This window comes from Numida meleagris, chromosome 2, assembly GCF_002078875.1.
Source record: "Numida meleagris isolate 19003 breed g44 Domestic line chromosome 2, NumMel1.0, whole genome shotgun sequence".
NCBI lineage: Eukaryota > Metazoa > Chordata > Aves > Galliformes > Numididae > Numida > Numida meleagris.
Genome location: NC_034410.1, coordinates 43,240,120 through 43,264,061, shown reverse-complemented (window position 1 = coordinate 43,264,061; position 23,942 = coordinate 43,240,120). Strand labels below are relative to the sequence as shown.

The 23,942-nt window shown below is 35.4% G+C and overlaps 1 protein-coding gene across 1 annotated transcript in view; it reads left to right on the top strand.

The window, feature by feature from the left end:
• The window catches only part of KIF15 (kinesin family member 15), a 36,138-nt gene that overhangs the window by 599 nt on the left and 11,597 nt on the right, over positions 1-23,942 (top strand). Inside the window, exons 2-24 of the mRNA XM_021387064.1 lie at positions 218-257; positions 2,091-2,274; positions 3,723-3,799; positions 4,922-4,959; positions 6,164-6,261; positions 6,633-6,812; positions 7,551-7,760; positions 7,855-7,980; positions 8,776-8,898; positions 9,618-9,741; positions 11,341-11,432; positions 12,173-12,382; positions 13,456-13,633; positions 14,055-14,196; positions 16,496-16,637; positions 16,960-17,157; positions 18,048-18,155; positions 18,873-18,978; positions 19,504-19,669; positions 20,971-21,121; positions 22,162-22,244; positions 22,650-22,725; positions 22,989-23,075. Of these exons, the coding sequence (XP_021242739.1) occupies positions 218-257; positions 2,091-2,274; positions 3,723-3,799; positions 4,922-4,959; positions 6,164-6,261; positions 6,633-6,812; positions 7,551-7,760; positions 7,855-7,980; positions 8,776-8,898; positions 9,618-9,741; positions 11,341-11,432; positions 12,173-12,382; positions 13,456-13,633; positions 14,055-14,196; positions 16,496-16,637; positions 16,960-17,157; positions 18,048-18,155; positions 18,873-18,978; positions 19,504-19,669; positions 20,971-21,121; positions 22,162-22,244; positions 22,650-22,725; positions 22,989-23,075 (2,939 nt within the window). The remainder of the gene's footprint in view (positions 1-217; positions 258-2,090; positions 2,275-3,722; positions 3,800-4,921; positions 4,960-6,163; positions 6,262-6,632; positions 6,813-7,550; positions 7,761-7,854; positions 7,981-8,775; positions 8,899-9,617; positions 9,742-11,340; positions 11,433-12,172; positions 12,383-13,455; positions 13,634-14,054; positions 14,197-16,495; positions 16,638-16,959; positions 17,158-18,047; positions 18,156-18,872; positions 18,979-19,503; positions 19,670-20,970; positions 21,122-22,161; positions 22,245-22,649; positions 22,726-22,988; positions 23,076-23,942) is intronic.

Genomic DNA, 23,942 nt, shown 5'->3' with positions numbered 1-23,942 from the left:
AAGACCTCCGAGTCGTACAGGTGTTGTGAAGCTGGTGTGTTACCTGATGTTTTTGTGCGGTTCTGTTTCATTTGTGAAACGGGCATTTATAAGTCTCTCCTTTTATCTTCCTCAGTACTGCTTAAAGTGTTCTCTATTTAAGCGCATTTTTTTTTTTTAACAATAGTTATATCTTGATTATTTTTTTCGTGTGTTTTTCTCACCTTTTGTTTTGTAGATTTACGCGACTCTGCAGCGCCTTTGCTGAACTCACCTAGGTAAAGTAGTACTGTTTGCTTCCTGTATGTGAATAATCACTCTGGAGGAAAAAGTGCAAATAATGGAACTGTAGAAAGTAATGTTAAGTTCTTCACCCAATGTTTTTCCTACACAGGATTGCCTATCTCTCTCAACTTCCTTTGAGATTTAAAAATAAAATCTCTTCATCAAAGCATTGTTCTGAGGAATCAGATTCCTCTTAGAATGTTGTCATGCAGTGAGTTCTCCGTTATCCCCTGACCCTACAGCTGACTCTGGAATATCTTGGAGGAATTGTTAGGCTTCTATGAGGGAGTCCCAAGCTAAAAGAAAAATTCCACAAGCCCTCCTCCAAATATACGCAGTTTCTGCCCCAACTCAAAATATTGTATACTGACAAAATATTTGGCAAGGCAGTGAGATGTCTCAAATCCAGTGTCGCATCTTCCTTTTCTCAGCTGCTGCTTCTTCCTTTTTTAGCCTTTTCCTCTGTTGTTCCCCCATTTCACTTTTCACTCATGAAATCTACTTTTAAAATCATTCTGTTCCTTTCTCTTGTATTACCAAAAGTAAAAACCTATGCCAATTATAATGCTATCTTGCTATAACAGGCTTATACGAAAGAATAAAGTAAATGAAAGTTTGCTGTCATTTCATATAAGAATTTAATTCTTTAAGAATTCTGTTGGTATAGTTATTATTGATATTTATGCTAGAACTTCATAAAGCATTAATAGAAGTCATACACAGTTATTTAGGTTGCTCCAAAAGTGATGCCATTTGTTTCCATGGAAATAAATTATAATATGTACAAAGAGCGCAATAACTATTTGATAGAGTAAATCCTCAGCTACGAAAGTGCTAATTTTCAACACAGTCACCACTGTTAACTGTGCATTTTCACCAGCAACAAACAAGAGCCTGCATACTGCACTCGTAATAGTCTACAGTAGTGGAGGTGACCCACTGTCACCACTGCTGAAATGTACCACCCACTGCCTCACCAAGTGTCAATTTTTTTACTGCATGGAGGACTTCAGTGACACTGCTTTGCTTAATCTGCACTTCTGTGTCAGGTGCTGTTCTGTGAGACTGCTCCTGTGTTGCCTTCTGTCACACAGCAACAAAATGTAATGGGATATTGGTGGAAAGGTTCAACCTCTGCCCTACCACCAACATCCGCCTTGGATGTTGTGTGACAAAATAATAAAATAGGAGGCATTACTGTTGGGGTAGCCCTTGTTACTCAAGCTGAGTGTTGAACAAACTGTTCAACAAAGAATAGACTGTTGTGTCCACTGATTAATGTGGTGAAATATGTCAGGGAGCTTTTAAATTTAGGGGCTACTGTTCTTGATCAGACTCGCTGATTGAGAATTGATTATTCTTTCCTTTCCTACGAAAAACAAAGAAAACGCAAGATTTCTTGCTGTGATATAGCATGTGTTCCATTTGTACAATCTTTTTCTAAGTTCCAGTAATAAAGAGGATGCTTGAAGCCTAAAGTGTTAGAAGTTACTGAAACTCAGTTATAACTGCAGTGGCCTGTCCGGTCTCTCTTCTTCCCCTCTCTTTGTACTTCAAATTCACTGTGAAATGTGTTCTTTTAGAGCTGTATTTACATGCAGAAACAACAATTTCCACCCACTTTTTGTTCTTTTTTAATCTGCCACGTTGTAAGCTTCAATACATCTGTTTCTTATAATGAATTCATCTGTACAGCTAGAAGGCCTGTAATTTCAGGAAATATGTTTGTATGAATTTATGTGCTTAATCTGATTTTTGCAATATAATTTTAACAAACAGCTGATAGATCTATTTCAAAGAATTCTAATGCATAAATATTCATTTAGTGTTGAAGGGGACGCTATCAAGGTTTACGTAAGAGTACGTCCCCCTTCAGAGGGAACTGCATTAACTGATGGAGATCAAGGCTTGTGTTTATCTGTTCTTTCATCAAACACCATCCGTCTGCATTCGAAACCTGAGCCGAAGATCTTCACTTTTGATTATGTTGCAAATATGGAAACAACACAGGTAATAACTTAGAGAATTTTGTAGCAGTAGTGCAGGTTATCCCCAGATTTTGGCAACTGCTACATTAAACCTTTCTATAGATGTAATTCCTTTGGTTGTATTTCTTGGGGGTCTTACTTTTTGCTGTGCTCAGTTTGGTAATATATGGTTGTAGTTCAGAAATGTTGCCCCAAATTCTACTTTTGAATAGTTTTTATATATTTTTAAACACCGTTAATTTGTTTAATCAATATTTGTGTTGGAATTAAAGCTTTTGTTTGTAAACATCACAGTAATAGTGTAAACAGAAAATAACGCCCAGTTGAGATAGTCACCCAAAAATAAATGGTAGGCGATGTTAAAGATGTGATTTGTATGTTAGGAGTTTATGACTTTATAATAGTTATATTTCCTTCTTTTATATCTGCTTTTAAACAAATGTATTGTTGAGAATTTTTTACTGCTTGGTCTTAATACTCTTAGGACCTTGGAAAAGGTAATACCAGAAGGAAAATGCTCCAATTTAATCTTTACTGTATTGCATTTTTGAAGTTCTGAACATAATTTTCATTCAACATCAAAAGCATTGCACTTCCATTTCCGAACTCTGAAGGAAGTCTTTCCTTCCTACAACATAATCTATATGGGGAAACCTAAAAGTAATCACTCTGAGTTGTTTCTGCAATATGCTCACAAATTGTGATTAATTCTTCAGTTTCATAAAGTTTTGGTTGCGTAAGGAGTGAGAGTGAGGTCTTTTTAATAGGGCTGACTTAAACTTTATCCTAATAAAGTAGCAGTGTCATCCTTCGGGTGTCATCTGTCTTTTACATGGAGAAACGAACTGCTTGGGACAACATCCTGTCATCCATCTTCATGCACAACTCTGCATAGAAGTTGTGAAGTTCTTAATAAATGTCATAATAAAAACCCATAATGTATACAGCATCTCTAAAAGAAAACGAAACGTTGTCAGCTATCATTTGCAGCTGGGCTTTTCTTGCATGTCTAGGACATACTAGCTTCTATTTTCATGTAGTGTACAGATTTGCCTAATATGCCACTGTACCATGCAAATGTGGAAAGTTAACCAGTTTTGATGATGTCATAGGTTCAGTTTTTGACCTACTGATGCTATAAACCACATAAAATAATTATAATAAACATTGGACCAAAATTAATAGTATACATAATAAAAGTTTTGAAACCATATTGTGGTGAGTTTTTCCTCTTCCAGTTATCAACTAGGAATGAAATAATTTTTTTAGAGAGAGTGTTCGATGTCACAAAGACTTAAAATGTTTTACGATCATTTTGCTGTGAGAGAACTCCAAGGGTCGTGATATCCTGTCTGACCTTAATGTATAAAATAACTTCATTCTTTATATAAAGTTATCACGTGGAAAAGATTGATAGAAGAGGTACTTAAACCATTGGAGCCAAGTGCCTTCTCTTTCCTTTGTCTCCAGGAGTCAGTGTTCTCAAGTGTGGCCAAAAGTATCGTTGAATCATGTATGAACGGCTACAATGGAACCATCTTTGCATAGTAAGTCATTTAATGGTATTTCATAGCAATTATAGTATTTGAAGAGGCTTTGTTAATGACTAATTGCGGCTTTAATTTCCTGAGTCTACTTAATGTTATGGTAAGCTTTGAAAGTGCTTCCTTAGTTCAGAACGATGTAGAGAGTGTTCTTGCACTATTGAAGTGTACTTCTTGTTCCTCGTTAAGAAATCTAGTTGTAGGAGTTATGGTCTTAGTACTAAAGGTCAATAACGTGGATCGTAAACTCATTTCAACGTTGTCTTAAAACTAGAAGTTTTATAGTGATATTAAAAAGAAAGCTGGTTAATTTCAACATGTTCATAATAAAATGGAATGAAAATTGCTCTGACTTGGGATTCGTCCAGCTCAACTCTTTAGTTAGTCTTAGCTGCCAATGGGAGAACTCATACATGATAATTGTAGCTTTCAAAGTGTTTTCAGAGGAAAAATATATCCAAGATTAGTAGCATTAATATCACCACATTAACTGAAAATATTTTCTCACTTTGAAATCTGGCTAGGCACTTTAGTTAAAAATACTAACTTGAAGGACTGATCTAATAGAAGTGTTACTGTTTGTCTGTTTATTTTTAGCCTAGGACAGCTTTTGCAAAGCTGAATTCTACTTTGTTTACTATTTAAAAATATGGAAAAATAAAGTGAAACTGCTCTGAAACTTCTCTAGCATTATTAATAACTATGGATAAGAGGATGTATTCAACTTAAAAGGATATTTCTGATTGTTAGTTGAGTACCCTACTGGATGACATTAAACTAATTTTTTTTTTGCTCAGTCTTCTGGGATTTTATTTATATAGATACATTGAAGGCCTTTATTTTAATGCTGAGTTCCACTATTCCCTTTCCAACAAAAATGCAAAAGAAAAAGTGGGGGGGAGGAAGGAGGAAAGGGGGCAGTGAAAAGGGAATTTATCTACCATGGTCAAAATTCACTGTTCTATTTTCATATATTCTCAGCTTCCCTCTGTTTAGTTTTTTTAATCTTTTTATTTCTTACATTTGAAGCTGTCAGTTTTCTTTAAAATATACAGATGAATAAAAAATTCAGAGCTGAAATAATGCTTTGTTGTCTTAATACTGTCTTTCTTTTTTTCTTTTTAGTGGCCAGACTGGATCAGGAAAAACTTTTACTATGATGGGTAAGTGCTTTAGACAGCTTTACCTTTTGCTGATCTTCATATAGAACTCTGTATAGAAGTTGTGATTAAGTGGTTTCCTTAATGCTTTTTTTTCTGAAATGTCTCCTTGGCTCAAATGCTGGGGATGATTGAGATTTTTCTCTTTCTGTAGGCAGCTTTAAGGTTTAAAGAATCATAGAATCCTCAGAGTTGGAAGGGACCTTTAAAGGTCATCTAGTCCAACTCCCCTGCAATGAAAAGGGACATGCACAACTAGATCAGGTTGCCCAGGGCTTGGTCCAGCCTCACTGTGCAAGTCTCCAGGGATGGGGCATCAACCACGTCTTGAAGCAACCTGTTCCAGTGCCTCACCACCATCACTGTAGGAGACTTTCTCCTTATAGCCACTAAATAGTGTGGAGCTCAGTGCAGTTATTCTTCCTTTGTATCAAGATAGATAGCAAAGTACAGGTACTCTCCTTCATCTTTTTGAGGTTGTATATTTTTGTTGTTAACAGGAGAAAAACTTTTCAATGGAATCAAACATTTTTAGTAAGTTGTCTCAAAAATGAGTAGTTCTGCTGTTTTCCCTGTTTTGGCTGATACATGCCACGTGTGTAGAAAAATATTTTAATATGTAACAGTCATTCATATTAAAATTATAGTGAAGTTTTCAAAATAACTGGTTCCTACCCAAGTAGGAATTTAAGGCCCCTCACTATATGAAACTCATTGTATTTTGTTCATCATGCAGTGGTGATTTTAAATGCATTAATATTTCACTTGACATCAGAAAGTTACTGAAATAACCAAAATTGTATGGTTGATCTGTTTAAGAGGACTACACAGAAATTAAAATAACATGGGGGATAGAACCACTGTCTTTCTGATTACCTTAAGCCTGGCTTTAATAGTTGTATAGGCAGATATCCACATCTGTACTATTTTACATGGAAGTTCATACTTTATAGTATTTTAGACTTAGGTAACCCTATGGACAGAAAATTAACCTTTCACAGGGATCACTTAGACTTTATTTAAATCTGATTGTGGAGTATTGTCTCGGATCATGAAAGTTGATTTTGTTGCAGTTCTTCTGTGGTTTTGCTATAAACTGATTAAAACTGACTGAAGTCCTCTGTAATGGCACCTTGGGGAAAAAAAGCAGCCATTTCACTTGAGCAATACTAACTAATAAAAACTTTTTATTTAAAAATCTCTTTAGGACCATCTGATTCAGATAATTTCACTCACAGTCTGAGAGGTGTAATTCCACGGAGCTTTGAATACTTATTTTTTCTAATTGAACGTGAGAAAGAAAAGGTACATTTATTTTATGCTTACTAATGTAGTGAAGTATATCTCGCATTAAAGGTTAGCTAAGGCTGGTTTGTAACCTGGTGTGTAGAAGTTACATTTCTGCTTTTATCGCTGCCTTGCTTAAAATTTATTAATCAGAAACACTTGTGTCTAGTTCTTCACACACATGCATGCTTATATTTTGAATCTAAAAATGCATCTAGGTTTCTGGATGATGATTGTCATCTGAATATCAAGAGACATCAGAAATGCGTAGTATGCCAAATATACATAAGCAAGCTTACAGCTTTAGATATATAAAAGTAAAATCACTGCCGTACAATGAAAAGCTTAAAAAACCTAGTGCATTTATAGTGTAATTTTTTGTTTTGAAGGCTGGCAGTGGAAAGAGTTTTCTCTGCAAGTGCTCTTTTATTGAAATCTACAATGAGCAAATATTTGACTTGCTGGACTCTGCTTCAGCTGGACTCTTCCTTAGAGAGCACATCAAGAAGGGGGTCTTTGTTGATGGTGCTGTTGAACAGGTGTTGTCATCTGCTGCTGAAGCATACCAGGTATTTTTGCTACTTTTTAATGCTTAAAGTGTTAATATTGATTAACGGCCTATTTGGTAAATATTCCTCTAATTTAAGCACTTGTGTTTTTTGCATGGTGTCTGTGATGCCCTCTTCCCCCACCCTTCTCCAAAGCACTGGTAAAAGCCTGTGTCTAGATAATGTTTCCAGACTATCTCACGCATGTAAGAAATCATGTAATTCTGGAATATATGAATTACAATCACAGTAATCTTTCCCTAATATTCTTCTTACACATCTCTGAAATAGCAACAGGAAATTACATCCTGTGCTAATTAAGCAGCATGCGCGTTTCAGAAATTGTCAAGTTAACTTCTCCAAGAGCGAAATGCACAGTACTTCTGTAACTTGAAATACTCTTTTCCTTGTGTACTGCTAACATGGACCACTACTGGATATGTTATACTTTCAAATGGCAGTGGCACCCCAGGAGGAAGGAAATGAGAATTGTAATTAGCTTTTTTATTAAGCTTGGCTATATTTGTATAATTTTTCTCCCCCTTATCTTTTTATAGAATCTCTCTCTCTTATGTAGGTATATATTATGAAAATATTTTCTATATAATATACTGTATAGAATATTAGGAAAAAACATGCTTGTCCTTGAGATTTTTTGAAAGCTCTTGCACTGAAGTGTACTTCTTATCTCACCTTTAAGTAAATACCAGGTCCTGTCTGAAATACTTGTTTAATGTCTTTTTCATGCTTATTAATTAGGTATTAACTATGGGCTGGAGAAACCGTCGTGTGGCATCAACCTCAATGAACAGAGAATCCTCAAGATCACATGCAGTTTTCACTATCACGGTGGAATCCATGGAGAAAAACAATGATATTGTTAACATTCGGTCTTCCCTTCTCAATTTAGTAGACTTGGCAGGGTCTGAGAGGCAAAAAGACACCCATACAGAAGGACTGAGATTGAAGGTTAGTTCTGTACTGTCTGTGGCATCTTTTTCCTTTCAGTTGTATTGCCCTGTTCCATCCACCAGATCTGCTCACTTCTGTTCTTCTATTCTAGGAAGCAGGTAACATAAATCGATCACTAAGCTGCCTGGGCCAAGTAATCACAGCACTTGTTGATGTGGGTAATGGAAAACAGAGACACATTTGTTATCGGGATTCCAAGCTCACTTTTCTGCTACGGGTAATATATATCCTCTGGATTTTATATGCTAATTGAGGTGGAAACAGTATTTGGTTGGTTGTGGGTTTTTTTGTGTATGTTTTTGGCTTTTTTGTTTTTAATTTCAACTCTAGAAAGCTGGACACAGGTGCATAAAAATGCATCTTATTATTGGGCACGTGGAGTAAAGCTTGAAAAATATCTTTTCACGTAAACAGATGCTTCATTGCTGTTAACTGAAGACAAGAAATGTATTTATGCTTCCATTCTCTTTTTACATATTTGCAAGTGTTGATGAAGAAGCATGTGCTTTCTTCTTTATAATTTGGGAATAAAGTTTGGGAAAGACTCTATATCAGTGATGTTTAGAGATGTGTTGAAATGTTTGATAGGATTTCCAGAATTAGTTTGTGTGCTACTGGTTAGTGTGATAGTAAGTATTTGACAAATTTACTGTTTCCTACTTGAAAATTCATGGGTTCTTTTTGAGCTGATCAGAAAATAAAGACAGAAGCATTCAAAGCCTTCTCTGTGGGATGCCAGCACTCGCTAGAACTCTGAACAGTTACTAATATCAATATATTTTTATGTTATAAGATGCAATTGTACATAAGATTTCTCTTGCTTACTACACAGATTATTACTGAAAATGGAAAAACTTCAGCATTCCAACTGTTTTATGTACACTTTAGAAGCAAGAACCTCTGAGGATTGATATCCTTCCAGTGTAACGCAATTTTGCATTGTAGTACTAGGCTTCCTGGTGTAGCCCCAAACCTGCAAATAAAGCTAACTTCTGTGGATTTTTTTAAACAGGATTCCCTTGGTGGTAATGCAAAAACATGTATAATTGCAAACGTCCATCCAGGATCCAGGTGTTTTGGTGAAACGCTGTCAACCCTTAATTTTGCTCAGCGAGCAAAGTTGATTAAAAACAAGGTAAACAAGGTCCTCAGTGTCTTTATTGGTGAATCAAACCATTTTTTTTAAATCATTTAAATTACATGTCTACAAACAGGATGACTTCTTTAAAACACTCTTGTGCTATCACTAATTGAAGTGAATATAACTTCTTAAAATAGTAGGTTTGCTTTTTCTGAACTTTTTTTTGTAAATTATTTTTAAAAAGGATTAGGTTGCTTTTAATTATGAGTTGAGAACAACTGCTGGAGACTTGACAGTGGCTTATGATAGTGTTTGTGTTCATTGCTTCTTCTCTGAGCACTTCATTAGAAAATGTAAAATGTAAGCAAATCCGTATTAAAAGCTGTCAAGGCAAGTCTAGATTCAATGGTATTCAGTGCATCTAGTTTCTCTATATGCTAATGTAAAAAAGTAATTTCTCATGAGTGAAAGTATGTTGACATCTTTCTAGAAACTACTTTATTCACCATGTACTGCTTAGCTTTGTTTTTTGAAATTATCCAGGGTAAACTGTACAGAAATATTTAAGCTTCTTAATCATTATTTTTAGCAAAAGTTACTTATTGGCTGCTCAGTAACTTAAACATTTAGCCATGAATTCTTTCTTAAGAAAGACCTAGAGAGTTCTCAGTAGCATTACTGCTTTGCAGTCTTGTGGTTTTCTTTTAAACTATGAATTATAAATAAGTTTTCTAGTTGTACCTTCTGATTTTTCTCTTAAATATTTACAAAAGGCTGTGGTGAATGAAGACACACAAGGAAATGTGAGCCAGCTGCAAGCTGAAGTCAAGAAGCTGAAAGAGCAACTTGCTCAACTTACATCAGTGCCATCTATGCATGATATTTCTGTATCACAAGGTAAGAGTTGGATGTAGAAAGAAAACTTGCTTCTTTTGTAGCTGAGAAGTATGGTGGAGCTTTATATAATTCATCACGTTTCTCAGCAATGGTTTTGTAAGTACCAGCCTACAGAGATTGCCTGTATCTTATGTTCCCTCTATTTACATCCAGTATTTTACAGAAGTTCTTAATATGGTATTTCATTACACTCTAAAGTTTGAGTACTGGGCTATGTTTCCTTAAATAATACCTAGAAAAAGTGGCAGGTTGCCCAATACTTCCAGTAACCAAAAATGTATGAACGATTGTTTGTATATTTAGGTTTCAGGGGCACTAAGGTGTTGATGGTGTCCATTGAATCTGCATTCTTCTTAATCTCAGGGCTGGCTTTTTCTCCTCTTCCACTTTTTTGCCCCTTCAGGAAGATCTTAAGAATGTTTGACTTTGAATAAAAGGCTAATTTTGTTGTAAGATGATAATGTTTTTTCTAGGTCTATTTTTTCTTTTAGTAGTTTATCACTAGATTATTATAGCTGCAATACTTTTCCTCATGGAAATAAGCTACCCATATAATGTTTGATTACAAGGCAATAAAGTTGATCTTGTAACTCTTGCTTTGCTCCCAAGTGGCCTCTTCTCTGACCTTGACAAGAAATAGATACAGTTTCAAAAGATACTACAAAAGTTAAAAAGAATTTCATAATACAAGGCATCTATGGTTGCGTTTTCCTAAGGAAAAATGACTTTTCCAGAAGCATATGCATTTAAATTGTGAAAAGTCAGTGGTGATGTGGGCACTGAATCTGTCACTCCCAGAATACTGATGGAGGGCTCAAAAATGTTGTTTAGACTTGTGACAGAGTTCTTGGGGAAAGCAAGCACTAACGCTTAAGCACTAAAGAGAGCATTTATGAAATTGCTAATATTATAAAAGATTTATTTTATCTATACAGCTAAATTGTGATGTTTGTAATACTTGATCACACAAAAACATGAAATCTGCTTACTACGAACTTTATGAACATAACGGCATTGTTCTAGTCAATTAATTGAGTATAGGGTAGTATTCATAAATAAGTAGGCTTGCCTGGATGAAGCAAGGAAAGCTATCTTCAGTTTCTGACGTTGATTAGTTAAATCCATTTAAATCCTTGTGTGAATACTTCCAGTTTTAAGTCACTAGTTGCCCACTTAATTCATGTTTATTTTTCTGAATTCCCTTATAAAGCAGATAATATACTTTTAATATGTGCAAACTACAGCAATAATGCCAGTAATATGTTATCAAGCTCATTTTGTAGGATTCTTGTGTTTTATTAGATATACTCAGTTGAACAAACTGATTATTTAATAAAGTTAACTGTAAAGTTGTGGAACAACTATGTTAATTACAAAATTATAAACACTGGTTCTGTTCTTTATAAGCATGTGCAGGTGGCTAAGAATTATAGTCTTAACTTGTTTACTCTGTGTATCCACATGATCTTTGTAGAGGAATTATGTTCAAATAGTTTTTTCTATTTGAAATTTTCTTCATGCAGCTATCATGTTATATATAAATGTGATTAAGTGATATTTTAATAAACTTGGCATTTGGTTCTTTGACGTACCCTACAGATACTGCTGAAAAAGAGAAAAAAAACATAAATTACTTTAACAACTTCATTGAAGCAATGTTGTTCTGGGAGAAATCAGAAGGTGAGAAGAAGGTAAGAAGGCAATGATATTCCTAAGTGCATTCTACATACTGTCTTGTGGAAGACTAGTGAGCATACTGAAATCAATTGATTTTTAATTTTTTTGAATAAAAATACTCTGTCCGGTGACAATAAGGTTTAGTAACAAGAAAACTAGTCAAATGGCATTTGGGATAAAATCTTTCATCTCAAATTCAGACAAGCCGTTAGCTTTCCTAGTGTGTTTAGTTTTAGGAGGTGGGTGATTTTTACATTTTTTTAAATAAAATATTTGAACAGAAAAACAAACTTCTGTTTCACTTAAGTTTGAGAGCATCTCTGAGTGTTTGGATCAACACTGTGTTTTTGATGCAAACCTGCCAGTCATTCATTTTGCTGTGCTCTAGTTCATGTCATGGTGCAGTGCTGTATCATTAAAAATTGATCATTTTTGGAAGAAACTAACTAAAAGAGACATTGTAGGAGCACATGATGTGCTTCCCTGTCTGTGAATATTTAGTCCACAGAATCACATTGGGGCTGCTTCTAAGTAAAGTTTTTCAATTAATATAGTGGGGAATTTGAGTTTGGGGTATGAGTTGTTGCTCTGAACAGATCTGCTCCAAATGAATGATAGTTTGTGTATTTCCAGAAATTACTGTGAACTGAGTTTTGCATGACTTATGTGCCTACGTACGTAGGTGATTTTTAAACCTTAAATTCATCAGGTATAACTGTTACTTTCCCATTAATCTATGTATGTACTTTTTAAGAATTTACTAGAAAAAATTGCTCAACTAGAAGACTTGTGTGCCAAGAAGGAGAAATTTATTCAGTCCAATAAAATGATAGTCAAATTCCGTGAAGACCATATTGTTCGCTTGGAGAGGTTACATAAAGAAGCTGGTGGAAGTTTATTGCCAAAAGAGCAAGAAGATCTCCTCAGTGAATTGAGGGAGGAATTGCAGACACTCAGAGAACAGGCAAGTCTTGCTTTTTTCCTTTTCAGAACAATTTTGTTTTGTGAGAATAGCTCATGTGATGGAGTTGTGCGGTGGATGAATTTGACCTCTTTGAGAAAGACAGGAAAAAAGGGGACATGAAGTGTTGCATCTATATGTAAAGAGGTATCTCAAAGGCATGGTTCTCCACATTAGAAGGTGCTATGGGTGGGCTTAAGAGCTTGAGTGTTTGCATAAGAAAATCGTGGTGGGAGTATGCTGCAGGCAACATGATTGAAGTTAGGTAGTAGAGGACGAAGTCTCCTTTAAGTGACTCGCTGAAATCACAAATACTCACTCTTAGGAAGACTCTTACCTCCATGACATCTGCTGAAAGGGCAGGATGGCAGGATGCAAATAATGCAGGAGGCTTCTCAGGGAAAATAACATAAATGTTAGATGGGCCAATCTAGGGTGATGCTATCCTGGAGCAGTTTAAGGAAGGTAAATAGCAAAGTACTTAACTCAGGCTTGAGGAGAGGAGGCTTCAGATTATTCAGGGGTATAGTTTGTGAGGCAGCTTTGGAGAAGAAAGAAACAAAAGAGGGAAGGTAGATCTTTTAAAAACAGTTTAGTCCAAGCACAAGAATATTTCAATACTTACGGGAAGGAGTAGCAATTGCATAAGACTAGTTTGAATCAGTCTGGGTCTTGTAACTGAGCTCCAAAGAGAATGGGGAAAAATAGTAGTACAGAAATTAGGGCAGGCATTAAAGGACTGCAGAAGCATTGCTAGAGCATGCAGGGATGGTATTAAGAAAGCAAAGTTCAGAGTTTAAACTGAAAAGGGATACTGAGGGAGTTACTAATGCTTTCTTACCAGTAAAAGAATAAACAAAGAGGATAAAACTCTCCTGTCTTTTTTGAGGGCAGATTTCAAGGGAATAAGAAAAGTAATAAAAAACATCTGGGAAGATTAAACCACTCTAGAGAATACTTTTTTTTCCTCTTCCATTACAATTCAAAGCTTATTAATGATGATAGAGCAACAACTAGATGTGTATAGCGTTGTCTGTAAAAGAAAAACGGTTGGAAAAAAAAAATGCTTATCACAGATGGAACAACACCCACGGATTGCAAAGTATGCCATGGAGAATCATAGCCTCAGAGAGGAGAATAAAAGACTTCGTTCTCTACAATCAGTGAAAAAAGCCCAGGAAGTTGATGCTCAGACCATTGCAGAACTAGAAAAGGCTTTTTTACAAGCTTCAGCCGCAGAGAAAAATACTGGAGGTAAAAATATGCTGAAGTGTTTGAGCTAAATAAGCTTACTGCATTTCTGTTTTGTGCTAAGTAGTGTTGGAAATGTCCTGATGTGTTTATTTATCCTTTTGTCAAAGTGATACTTGAAGACTTTGATAAAACAGGTTTAGTTCACTTTATTGGTGTTGGCCTTCATGCCAATACAGCTGTAGGGCATTTGGATTCATTTTAATCTTGTGCACACCATTGGTAATCTTGTTCTGTTGTCCTTATTTGTCATGGGGGCTCTAGTAATATTAATTATTCTACTGGTTTTCGTGTGGGCTGTGGCTGATACATATTTTGTGCAGTTGCTGTTGCTGCATTCAAGTCTACAAATGGTTACATTTGGGTAGAAGTTAAGATATTTGAGCTACTCCATGATTTCAGAGGGGATATTTCTGTTCTTTAGGTCAGCACGTATATTCTTCCACCGTGTTGGCCGAAGGCAACTCACTGGCATCTGTTGAAAAACTGAAAGCACGCCTGCTACAAACTCAAAGCGAACTGGCGAGTTCGAAACAAGAGTATGAAGAATTTAAAGAGCTAACCAAGTGAGACAATACAGTACAGAAATGTCTCGAGTTAAATGTTCTTAATTACTTGTATTTCTTAAAGTAAGGTTCATATCCTGAACACACAGTCTAAGAATGTACTTCTTGTATAAGAGGTCCAGTTTCAGAAAAACAGGATACGTGTAAAACCTGTTCCAGTCAATTCAGTTACTCCCAGACACAAACACCTGTGAAGCAATCACAGCAGCGTGGACATACTTTCTGATTCATTGTCTTTCCAAAAGCTTTTCTTTATCCTAAGAGGCACGATCGTGCTTCACAACATGCCGGTGTTGCGCATGACTTTGAATCAGCTGAAGTCACCTGCTTCTTGGAACAGTGATCTTGCCTTAGTCACCATGCTGAGGAAGTGTATTTCAGTTACTGAAAGCTACAGGTGGAAACAGTGACAGGAACTAGTGACTGATTGTATATATGGAGTGGGAGAGATTTTTATTGTTGTATTCTAGTGCTGGAAGACTTTCATAAATTTCTTCAAGCTGCAAGCAGGAGTCATTATAAATGTAGAATCCAAGCATCCGGGAACATTTTGACTAATCTGTTAATGTTTGTCTCCACTTCAAATATTTTTAAGGTGATAAAACCACCATCCTGAGACTTGTTACTGGAACGGTTTTAATTCAAACTAGAACAAAGGGATGATGTCAACAGTTCGTTAATGTCCATTTGCTGTGGCGTCTGAACATGAGATATGGGTCTCCTTAGTGACATGGGAAAGAGTTTACTGTTAGTTTTCTTCTCGAAGTCAGCAAAAGATATTGTGAAAGGCCTATGTAATGCTCTCAGGTTTTCTGTTTTTGTAAATATATCTTCACATTCTAGTGAATAATACATGGATTATCTTGATCAATCCTGTTTCTGAAAAATTCAGATCCTGTGATTGTGGATGCAAGAAAAATAATTGTATGCTCAGAGAACATATTATCGATCTGGAAGGCAAAAGAGACCTTTTTTTTTGTTTTTCATCTTGTATCTAGCATTATTGTTTTGTAGAGACCTAAAGCTTATTTTCTACTTGGTGCTTCTAGAATTAACCTTTTCATTTTTGTTTCACTAGTTTTTTTTTTTGCCAAGTAGCTTTGTAATGTCCTTTCTGTACATCCAGGTAATGGTCCAAATTTAGATTTAGATTTGAGTGTGGTAAATCCTATGATCTCTATCGTAATCTACTGAGTCTATCAATTCAGCGGTGCATTCTGTTGTCCAGTATCATTGGTTACAGAGTCTTATTCATAACTTCATATATCAATTTATTTTCCTGCCCATGCAATATGTCTTTATTTTTTGTATTCAAAGTTTGTGCATGTCTTGATTTCTTTATAGTACATACCTGTTTTTTGTCAGCAATTTCTGGCATCTTTTCTAGAGAAATCATACGGAGTACTTTTGATGCTCAGGACTCGCAATGGATTCACCTCTGGACTTACTAAATGTTAAACTTGCATCTTGTTTCAGAGTAACCGGATGCTTAATTTTGCGTGCAGGTGCTGACTGTGTGCTGTAACTGAATTAGAAGAGCAAAACTTAATTCTGCAAAAACAATCTGTTATATTTTCTGCTGTCTCTTAGCAGTGAGAACTGAAGTTCTACTCTGTTCCCTATGTTTCGTTGCAGAAGCTGATATTATGATGCAAACTTACAGCATTAAACTGCCAAAAGATGAAATAGTATGTTTCCTTTTGTCTGTACACTTTGACCTTACAATTATGTCAGTAAGGCCAACAGTCACAGTAACGTCTTGTAGGTCTGCAAAATACCTAATGAAAATTATTCCTGAATTTCTGCTTGACTGTTGGATTTCAGTTAAAGTATTTCTATAAGGCAAAATAATCTTAAAAGAGCAGCATTTCCAGAGGGGAAAAAAATCTTTAAAGGATTTTCTTTAATCCTGCCAAGCACCAGTTCAGACTTGTGTAACTGGATAACATTTTTAAAGCTTAATACCATCTTGGTGGGGGTGATATCACTTTCTCATAAAAGGAATTGCAGAGTTCTCAGCTTATTTCCTACCATGTAATGAATTTTTTCGGACACGTTTAGTTATCCATCTGCTTTCTTCATTATGAGAGCACAAAAAACTTCTTCTAAATTTTTTAATACAACGTGGAGCACTGATGACTTTCTTCTCAAAATAATGTGTTTCAGTATTTGTCCAAGAGTTCAGTTTTAGTGTGATGCTCTTTGGCAATGCTACATTGCCATGGCAATGCTTATTCTTATTGATGGGACGTATACTGATTGAGAGGTTTTTGACTGCATTAAAATGCTTTCTAAACAGGAAAAAGCATATGGAACTGGAATCAGAACTTCAGTCCTTGCGGAAAGCAAACCAGCACCTTGAAAACATTCTGGAGGCAACCAAAGCACACAAGCGCCGAGAAGTCTCTCAGTTGCATAAGCTACATAGAGAAACTCTTAAGGTATGAAAGAATTTCTTTAAAGCCATGTGTACTTAATCCTAAGTTGTGTGCGAACATTGGCCTTCATTTCTAGAATACCTTAGCTTAACTACGGTAATCTGTATGTGACAAACTAGGAAGGCTGCTTTTTGTTTTGAAGTATTTCCTAAATGACTGCTGCTGTAATCAGATGACGAATCTGAAAGCTTAGTGGTTTAGAACTAACTGACTTTGAGCGTTTTATTTCATTATTCTGCCTACAGAACTGTGAAATACAAAATTAGACCAAGTTTAATTCCTTACTGTAGTTAAAATAAAGAGTGTTTTGTAATCTTTGCGACAGAACATAACTACTCCAACAAAAGCGTATCAGCTAAGATCTCGTCTTGTGCCACGAATAAGCCCAGAGATCTCAGATTTTCATTCTGAAGATTTTGAGTGTTGCAAAGAGATGATGGATGACATTTTTAAAGAGCCAGCTCCCCCAGAGATGAATGAACAAGCATACGAGGCCATTGCAGAGGAACTCAAAGTGGCACAGGTGAGTGTTCTGAATAAAAACTGGAAGTACATGAGTAACTTTAAAATAAAGCAATTTGGGGCATGAAGTAGCTCCCCCTGACAAACATCTTTTGATGTGCATGGAGGACTGAAGCTTGTGATGAATACTTTAGTCATCACTGAAATGTCTAATTACACAATGTACTTAAGAGAGATTACACTGAAAGTATTGAAAGAGATTCGTGAGTCGTATATCTTCTTCCCAGATGAAGCTGAAATTTGCAAATAGCTGTTATGTAGAAAAAATGCATAGCATTTCTTAAACTGTGATTTGAGATAAGCAAGATGCTTAACCTTTTACTGTTCTAGCCTGGTAACTCCTTACTAAAGAATCTTCCCGATAAGTATGAAGTGACAGGTACGTTTGAAACAATCCCCAAGCATAATGTAAAATACTGCATTATTTGAAGAAACCTGCCAAATATTGCTTGCCATAGAAGAGAGTTGCACAGTTATTTGAACTAATTTCGGTACTTGTGAAGTAAACAAAACCAAAACAGCATGCATAACAGCCAGAACTCCGGGAACAGAAAAGAAAAGAAATTTATCTAGAGAATATTTTGAATGGTTTCTTTTTTGAGTCTTACATCTCTAAGAGAAATGTGTATCTGAAAATGAAGCACACATCTAAGTGCTTATAGGATTCAGTCCTTGTTCTCACAGATGGATTTTCTTGTATTCTGGCAGTCTAGTTGGCAATAGGAGAAATCAGCTACTTAAGTTACCGGTTTATTTTTGGATGTTCTTTTTACTGTTGATTTAGGTCAATTAAAAAAAAAAGCTTATATTTAATGTGCACAGACTACAGTATGGCCCTTAAGAGTAACTGAAAAATGGGTGTTCTGATTTTGAATGTCTTTTGTATCACAGGAGCAACTGAGTGCAATTCAGACAAAACTGGATGAAGAAGAAAGCAAGAATATAAAACTCCAGCAACATATTAATAAACTGGAACATCATTCTGCACAAATACAGGAGGTAAGGAATCCATATAATGTAGGTTTATATTTGAGTGATATCTACCACACTTGAACTACTGTCTTTTAGTGAGGTCAGAAGCCTTACTTTCATTTTGACTTTTGGGGGAAAAAAAACAAACCAGCATCGTAGCTCAGGGCTGTACAAAAAGACAGGGACTACAATTAAAATAACACCGCAGCTTAAAAATAATTAATAAGTAGGTTGTGATTCTGAGCCTGCTTGATCTTAAACTAAACCATAAGCAAATAGACAATCAGAATGTCAGTGCTTGCTTTTGGCCAACTTCATTATTTCTGGAGAAACAGGAAGAAGTCACTGAAAGAAATTTGTAACTTCGGAATGCTGAATATATTGCTTTCCTCAGTTAGAAACGAACTGAAAAGTCATGTATATAATAAACTATTTACAAGTCTTAATTATTTCCTTTCGTATGAAAAGGAAAACAAGGCTTGTAGTCTTATATGTGATAAATCTGTTTTAAAGTAGACTTCAACTCTCAAGCTGTGCATTACTTTTAAATGATCTTTTTCTCTTTAGAAAAGGCACCTTCTTCAGTTATATTGAAATATTTTTTTTCTTGGGCTTCTACTGATTTCAGATTCACCTGCATCAAATTGTATTTATGATCTGCTAATGAGCAATTCTAAAACATTGTTACAGCTCCGTGACTTAACCTCCTATGTTTATTTTCATTTAAAATTTTTACTTTTCCAGCTTCTTTCATCAGAAAGGAATGACTGGAGTAAAGAGCGTGAGGCGCTTCTTGAGCAGATAAAACTGCTTGAAAAACAGTTTCAAGATGCTCAAAGCAAGGCTGATAGTAAGTCTGTGGAACACTGAAATTCTATGTGAAGTTTTGAGTTTGCCTTCGTGTTGTGAATCAACAGTAGTACATGCTGAGTAACTAATTTGGTTTTAAGATTATAAATGTCACACAGGTTTGATTTTAAAATAAATCTCTAGCTGCAGAATAGTTGTTTCCCTGCTCAGTCTTTTACAGTATGCAATTTTGGTAAGTGTTCTCTATTCATTCTGATTTGAATAGATTACAGGATACAGTATTTTTAAAAGAAAACGTGAGCCAAAAATAAAGGGAAATTCTTCTGGCAGTGTATGGAAGTACAGTGATTTCTGATGGAATTATTTTGATTCTGCCTATACTTTTTCAAAATCAATCATTTATTGACTCTTCACGTTAGTAAATCTCAGTGTGTGACCTTCACAGTTAGTTCTACTGAAAATATGCAGAGTTGTTTGCAGCGTTTTATCACGACTTTCTCTAGTGTTCACAGGTCTCATATCTAGCAGTTTTCCAAATGAGTAACATGTTGACTTTTTTTTTTAGTATTAACAAGTGAAGTCCACGACTTACGCATCGTCCTGCAGTCTGCAGACAAGGAGCTGTCTGCTGTAAAACTGGAATATAGAGCCTTTAGGGAAAAGCAAGAGAAGGAAATGAGTCAGCTTTCTGATAGACACATGGATGTACAGTTCAAGCTGGACAGTGTCAGGTATGTTGGCGGTTTGGTAAAATGTCTTAACCTTCCTTCTGAATGCATCTTCTCTTCTGTCTGCAAGCTTGCACTTAGCGTTTCTTAGAAGCACAAAAAGCAACTTGTAATGCTCTTTCCTTTTTTCTTTTCCCCAGTTCTTTTCAGATGCGTGATAGAACATGATGAAATTAGCAGAAAGATAATTAAATGAGGCTTCCTTAAATTTAGTTTGCTTATAGCATTTTACCATTAAGTAGGAGCTACCTTTAAGCTTAAGATAAGTGAAGTGGCTAAGGAGGCATCAATCTTTTTTTCAAGATGAGTCTTAAAAATTAACTGTCATTCCACAGCCTGTTCACGTGATGCAGGTGACAGAATTATGCTGATCTAAAAATACAAACAGAAAGGAAGGGGGGGAAAAAAAAAAGAAACCACACTTGGCTGTTGAGGTCTGAATGTCTCGCTGTGTTGTATGCAATAATTGGCATTAAGCGTTGTTGGGAGCGAGGTTTTTAATCACTAGTGTGTGACTTAGTCATGCAATTTCTTTATAGGTTTTTTTGGGGAGGTTGTTAAAGTTTTGGATTGGTTTTGCCTGGAAATTTTAAATACATTTATTGCATTCTAATGGCTTGTGTCTTATCCTAAGTTGTTTTTTGAGTGATATGTTGTGATACTGGGAACCTGCAATTGAAGTTGTGTTGTGGTGTCCTTGATGCCTTCATCAGCAAAAGTACTGACTTATTTGGAGGGTATATGCTCTTACTGGAGCATATAATAATGATTCCTAACACTTGTTTAGCTGTTCTTTTACCCCTCTTTGCTGTTCACTTTTGTGAAAGATCAAATGAAGCAAATTTCCAGGGTAGCGATTTGAAGAAATCTGAGTTCTTTCCCTTTAGGGTATATAAATGCTTTATATGAGATAAATAGCCCAGATGTCAAGTCAGCAGATATAGGTACCCAGGAATGTTCTAAGTGCTACAGAGTTCTTTGTCCAGCAGTTGGGTTAAATAAAAAAAAAAAACATGATTGAACACTGTTATTAAGTTACAGTGACTGAAATTTCAATAGAATATGGCAAAAAAAAAATGGATTGTTTCTAGGGGTCAGAAGAAGCATTCTGCCTTCCCTGCTTGTGCCATTTCAGTTTCCTATTTCATAAATGTGGGGTTTAAAAAAAGTTCTGTTGTAGTCACTTGTTTTCAAAACAACTGTACTTTGTGAATTCACTGAAGCTTGTAGAATACAATTGGTTGGAATATTTTTATAATGAAACAAGCTGTTAACACTATGGGTGCTTTTATTTTTAATTAAAGGCTAGAATATGAAAAGAATCTGGAAGAAAAAGCAAGCCTTCAGGATGACTATGACAATTTGCAAGAAGTGACAAAGTTTGAGACGGATCAGCTGAAGCAACAGCTTGAGGACAGAAGACAAGAAACTGAAGCAATGAAAACAGAGCTCTGTGTAAGACAAAGCTCTTAAAAGACTTTGCTATACGGTTACTTACATAGCCAGATTACTTAATTCCTGTTGTTATATCGCTGATAACAGCTTCCACAGTAATAATAGGCTTCCTAGTGTTCTCTTTTGAAGATAAAACCAGAGGTGTTTCAAAAAAAAAAAAACCAAAAAAAAAACCTAGTACAAGATTTTTGTGAATGCAGTCTAGAAGAAATGATCCAATACCACAGTGTAGTAGCAGGTTTTTGGGCTGAATAAATTCCTCTGGAAATCTTGAAGGTCAATTAGTAAAGAAATAGGTCAATTAGTAAAGGAATAAGAAACTGCTTTGGAAGAGAACCCTGACATCTAAATGGCTCTCATCTTCTATCTTAGTGCTAGTTAAAATGAGCTAATGTATTTCTTCTTGGAGGGGAAGGGAAGAATTTTCTTTGTATAGTGGATGTAATTTTGTTAAAATGTTTTGTGCTTTTTGTGGGGAATCATTGTCCTGCAATTTAGTTGATGCTGTCCTTGAAAGACTGTCAGAGTGCAGTGATTGCAAAGCAGCAATAAGGTTGCTCAAGGGCTTTTGTAAATGATATTTCCTGGCTTTCTGCACTGTACACTTTGCCTACTCAGCAAGTTTGCTGTAACATTTCTCTTTGGGTCTCTAAAGAAATTCTAACAGAGGGAAAAAAAACCCATCATTTTAAATTACTCTTAGTGCAATATCTTGAATTGCTGGTTAAAATTTTGAAACAACATCCACTCTCTCCTAATTAATCTGTACTGGAAAACTCTGATTTCTCCCTTTGAAGACTTGGATATTGAGGAACATTACAGCCATAGAGAATTTTTTATCAGTGGCAGGTGAGAAGAGCTGATTTCTAATCATAATAAGCCCTTACTTTAGCCTTGTCCTGGACAAGTTCTAAACATCTTTCCAATTAGGATTTTGTGGGGTTTTTTCAGTTACCTCTCAGTAGGTGTTTAGAATTTTAAGTTATTCTGGAAGCCTTATATTTTAACTTGTTATAATAATATATATTTCAATGCTCTAGAACCTGCTGAAACTCCTGGAAGCAGAAAAAGAACATAATCAGAAACTAACATTACAATTACAAGAAGACAAAGAAAATTCAAAGTGAGTTTTACTTACTTGTGTCATTTGTTTTCATTTAACTTCATTGGTTTTGTCTTATGCTAGGTTTTGTGTTGTGGAGGTGACCTTGTTCAAAGTCTTTGTCCACACGGGGATGGGCGTAGCTACACTTTATCCAAATTATGTGAAAATGAGGTGTTATTCATTCCAATTAACATTGCAAATATATTTTCCTTGCCAATATAGTTCTTCATGTTGAAGATAAGTATATATCTGGTAACTTAACTTTTAGTCTTATGTGATAATGAAAAGTACTTAGTTTTTTTGCAGAGTTCTTTAAGTGCAGATGAGAATTAACATATACGACTTGATTCTTGTAAAAGCTCTCTTGTGTTCTAATTATATTTCTCACGAGGAATGCTTTTTTTCTTTTTCTCCCTTCTCCAGAGAGCTCTTGAAAGTACTTGAAAAAGCACAAGTGGAGAAACCATCATCTGAAACATTGACACGATGTGAACAGCAGGTACTGCAGCAGAACTGAATGACTAAGTCAATTTTCATGGATTTCTCTGTATGTTAATAGCAGTTCTGCTGGCGATCTGACTGTTCTTTAGATTATCAGCAAGATAAATTTAGAGTTCTCAAGTTTTAGATTGTTAAGCTTAAGCTACTCTTAATTTTTCTGCTAAGGTAAACAACTTAGTTTTGTCCATTTTTTTTCATGCCTTTGTGTTTAAACAAAGCATCAAAAGTAATTAAGTCCCTTCATAGTATTATTTCTTCTAGGATGAAAAACTGCAGAAATTGGAACAGGATTTGGCTGCTGCTGAAGAGATTATTGCTTCTTTGAAGAAGACAAATGATGCGGATAAGGTTTGTGCTTATTTCTGTTACTGCTACCTAGCTTTGCTGGTAACTCTATGCTCGGTTTTAAAAGCTCAGAACCTTTCTATTATACTTGGTAATTCTGTGATTCTAAGCAAATCTGGCTGTATATTTAGGTAAAATAAATCCTACCATTTACTGGCATTGAGTTTGCGGGATGGCAGGAAATTAATGTGCGTTCAGAGAAAACAAGACAACTGAAGGGGAAAAAGAGAGCAAAGGTAAAGCTCTCTGATGGACAAAACATCCTATGTGGAAATGATGCATTATTCCTCTGATGAAAAGATGGCTTCAGGTTTCGAAAGCTTAAATAGCAGAAGTTTTCACAGCACAAGCATTTATGCTGTATGTAAAGCAGTAGTGCTTTTTATTATTCAGAATGATGCACTTAAGTTTTAAGTTTTCCATGCTTAAAAAAAAAAAAAGAAAAGAAAATTTGAGGTCAGAAGAATCTTGGTACTGTCAGTGCAGTGGTGTTTCTTGAATGCTTCTTTTTACTTTACAAATAAATGTGACCTTAAGCTATAGTACTTCTGTTAAAAGCACATCATAGCCTGGGTATAAATCTGAGGACTAATCTCTTACAGTAAACACAGCAGATTATTTAATTCTTTAAGTAAGTGCTTAGACAAAAACCTCAAAAATTTAAGAACTTATTTCCTGTTACTCATTTACGCATGTGTATTGGAGCCTCACTTTCAAATGTCTGTTTGAAATTTGGTATTGACAAATTATCCACACAAGAAAGTTCAGTAATAAGAACCATGTATGTACATATTATTCTATATGTGTATTTTATACACGTATTTTAATTTTAATGTAAGAAAAAATGTATCCAGGTTAACCTTTTTTTTA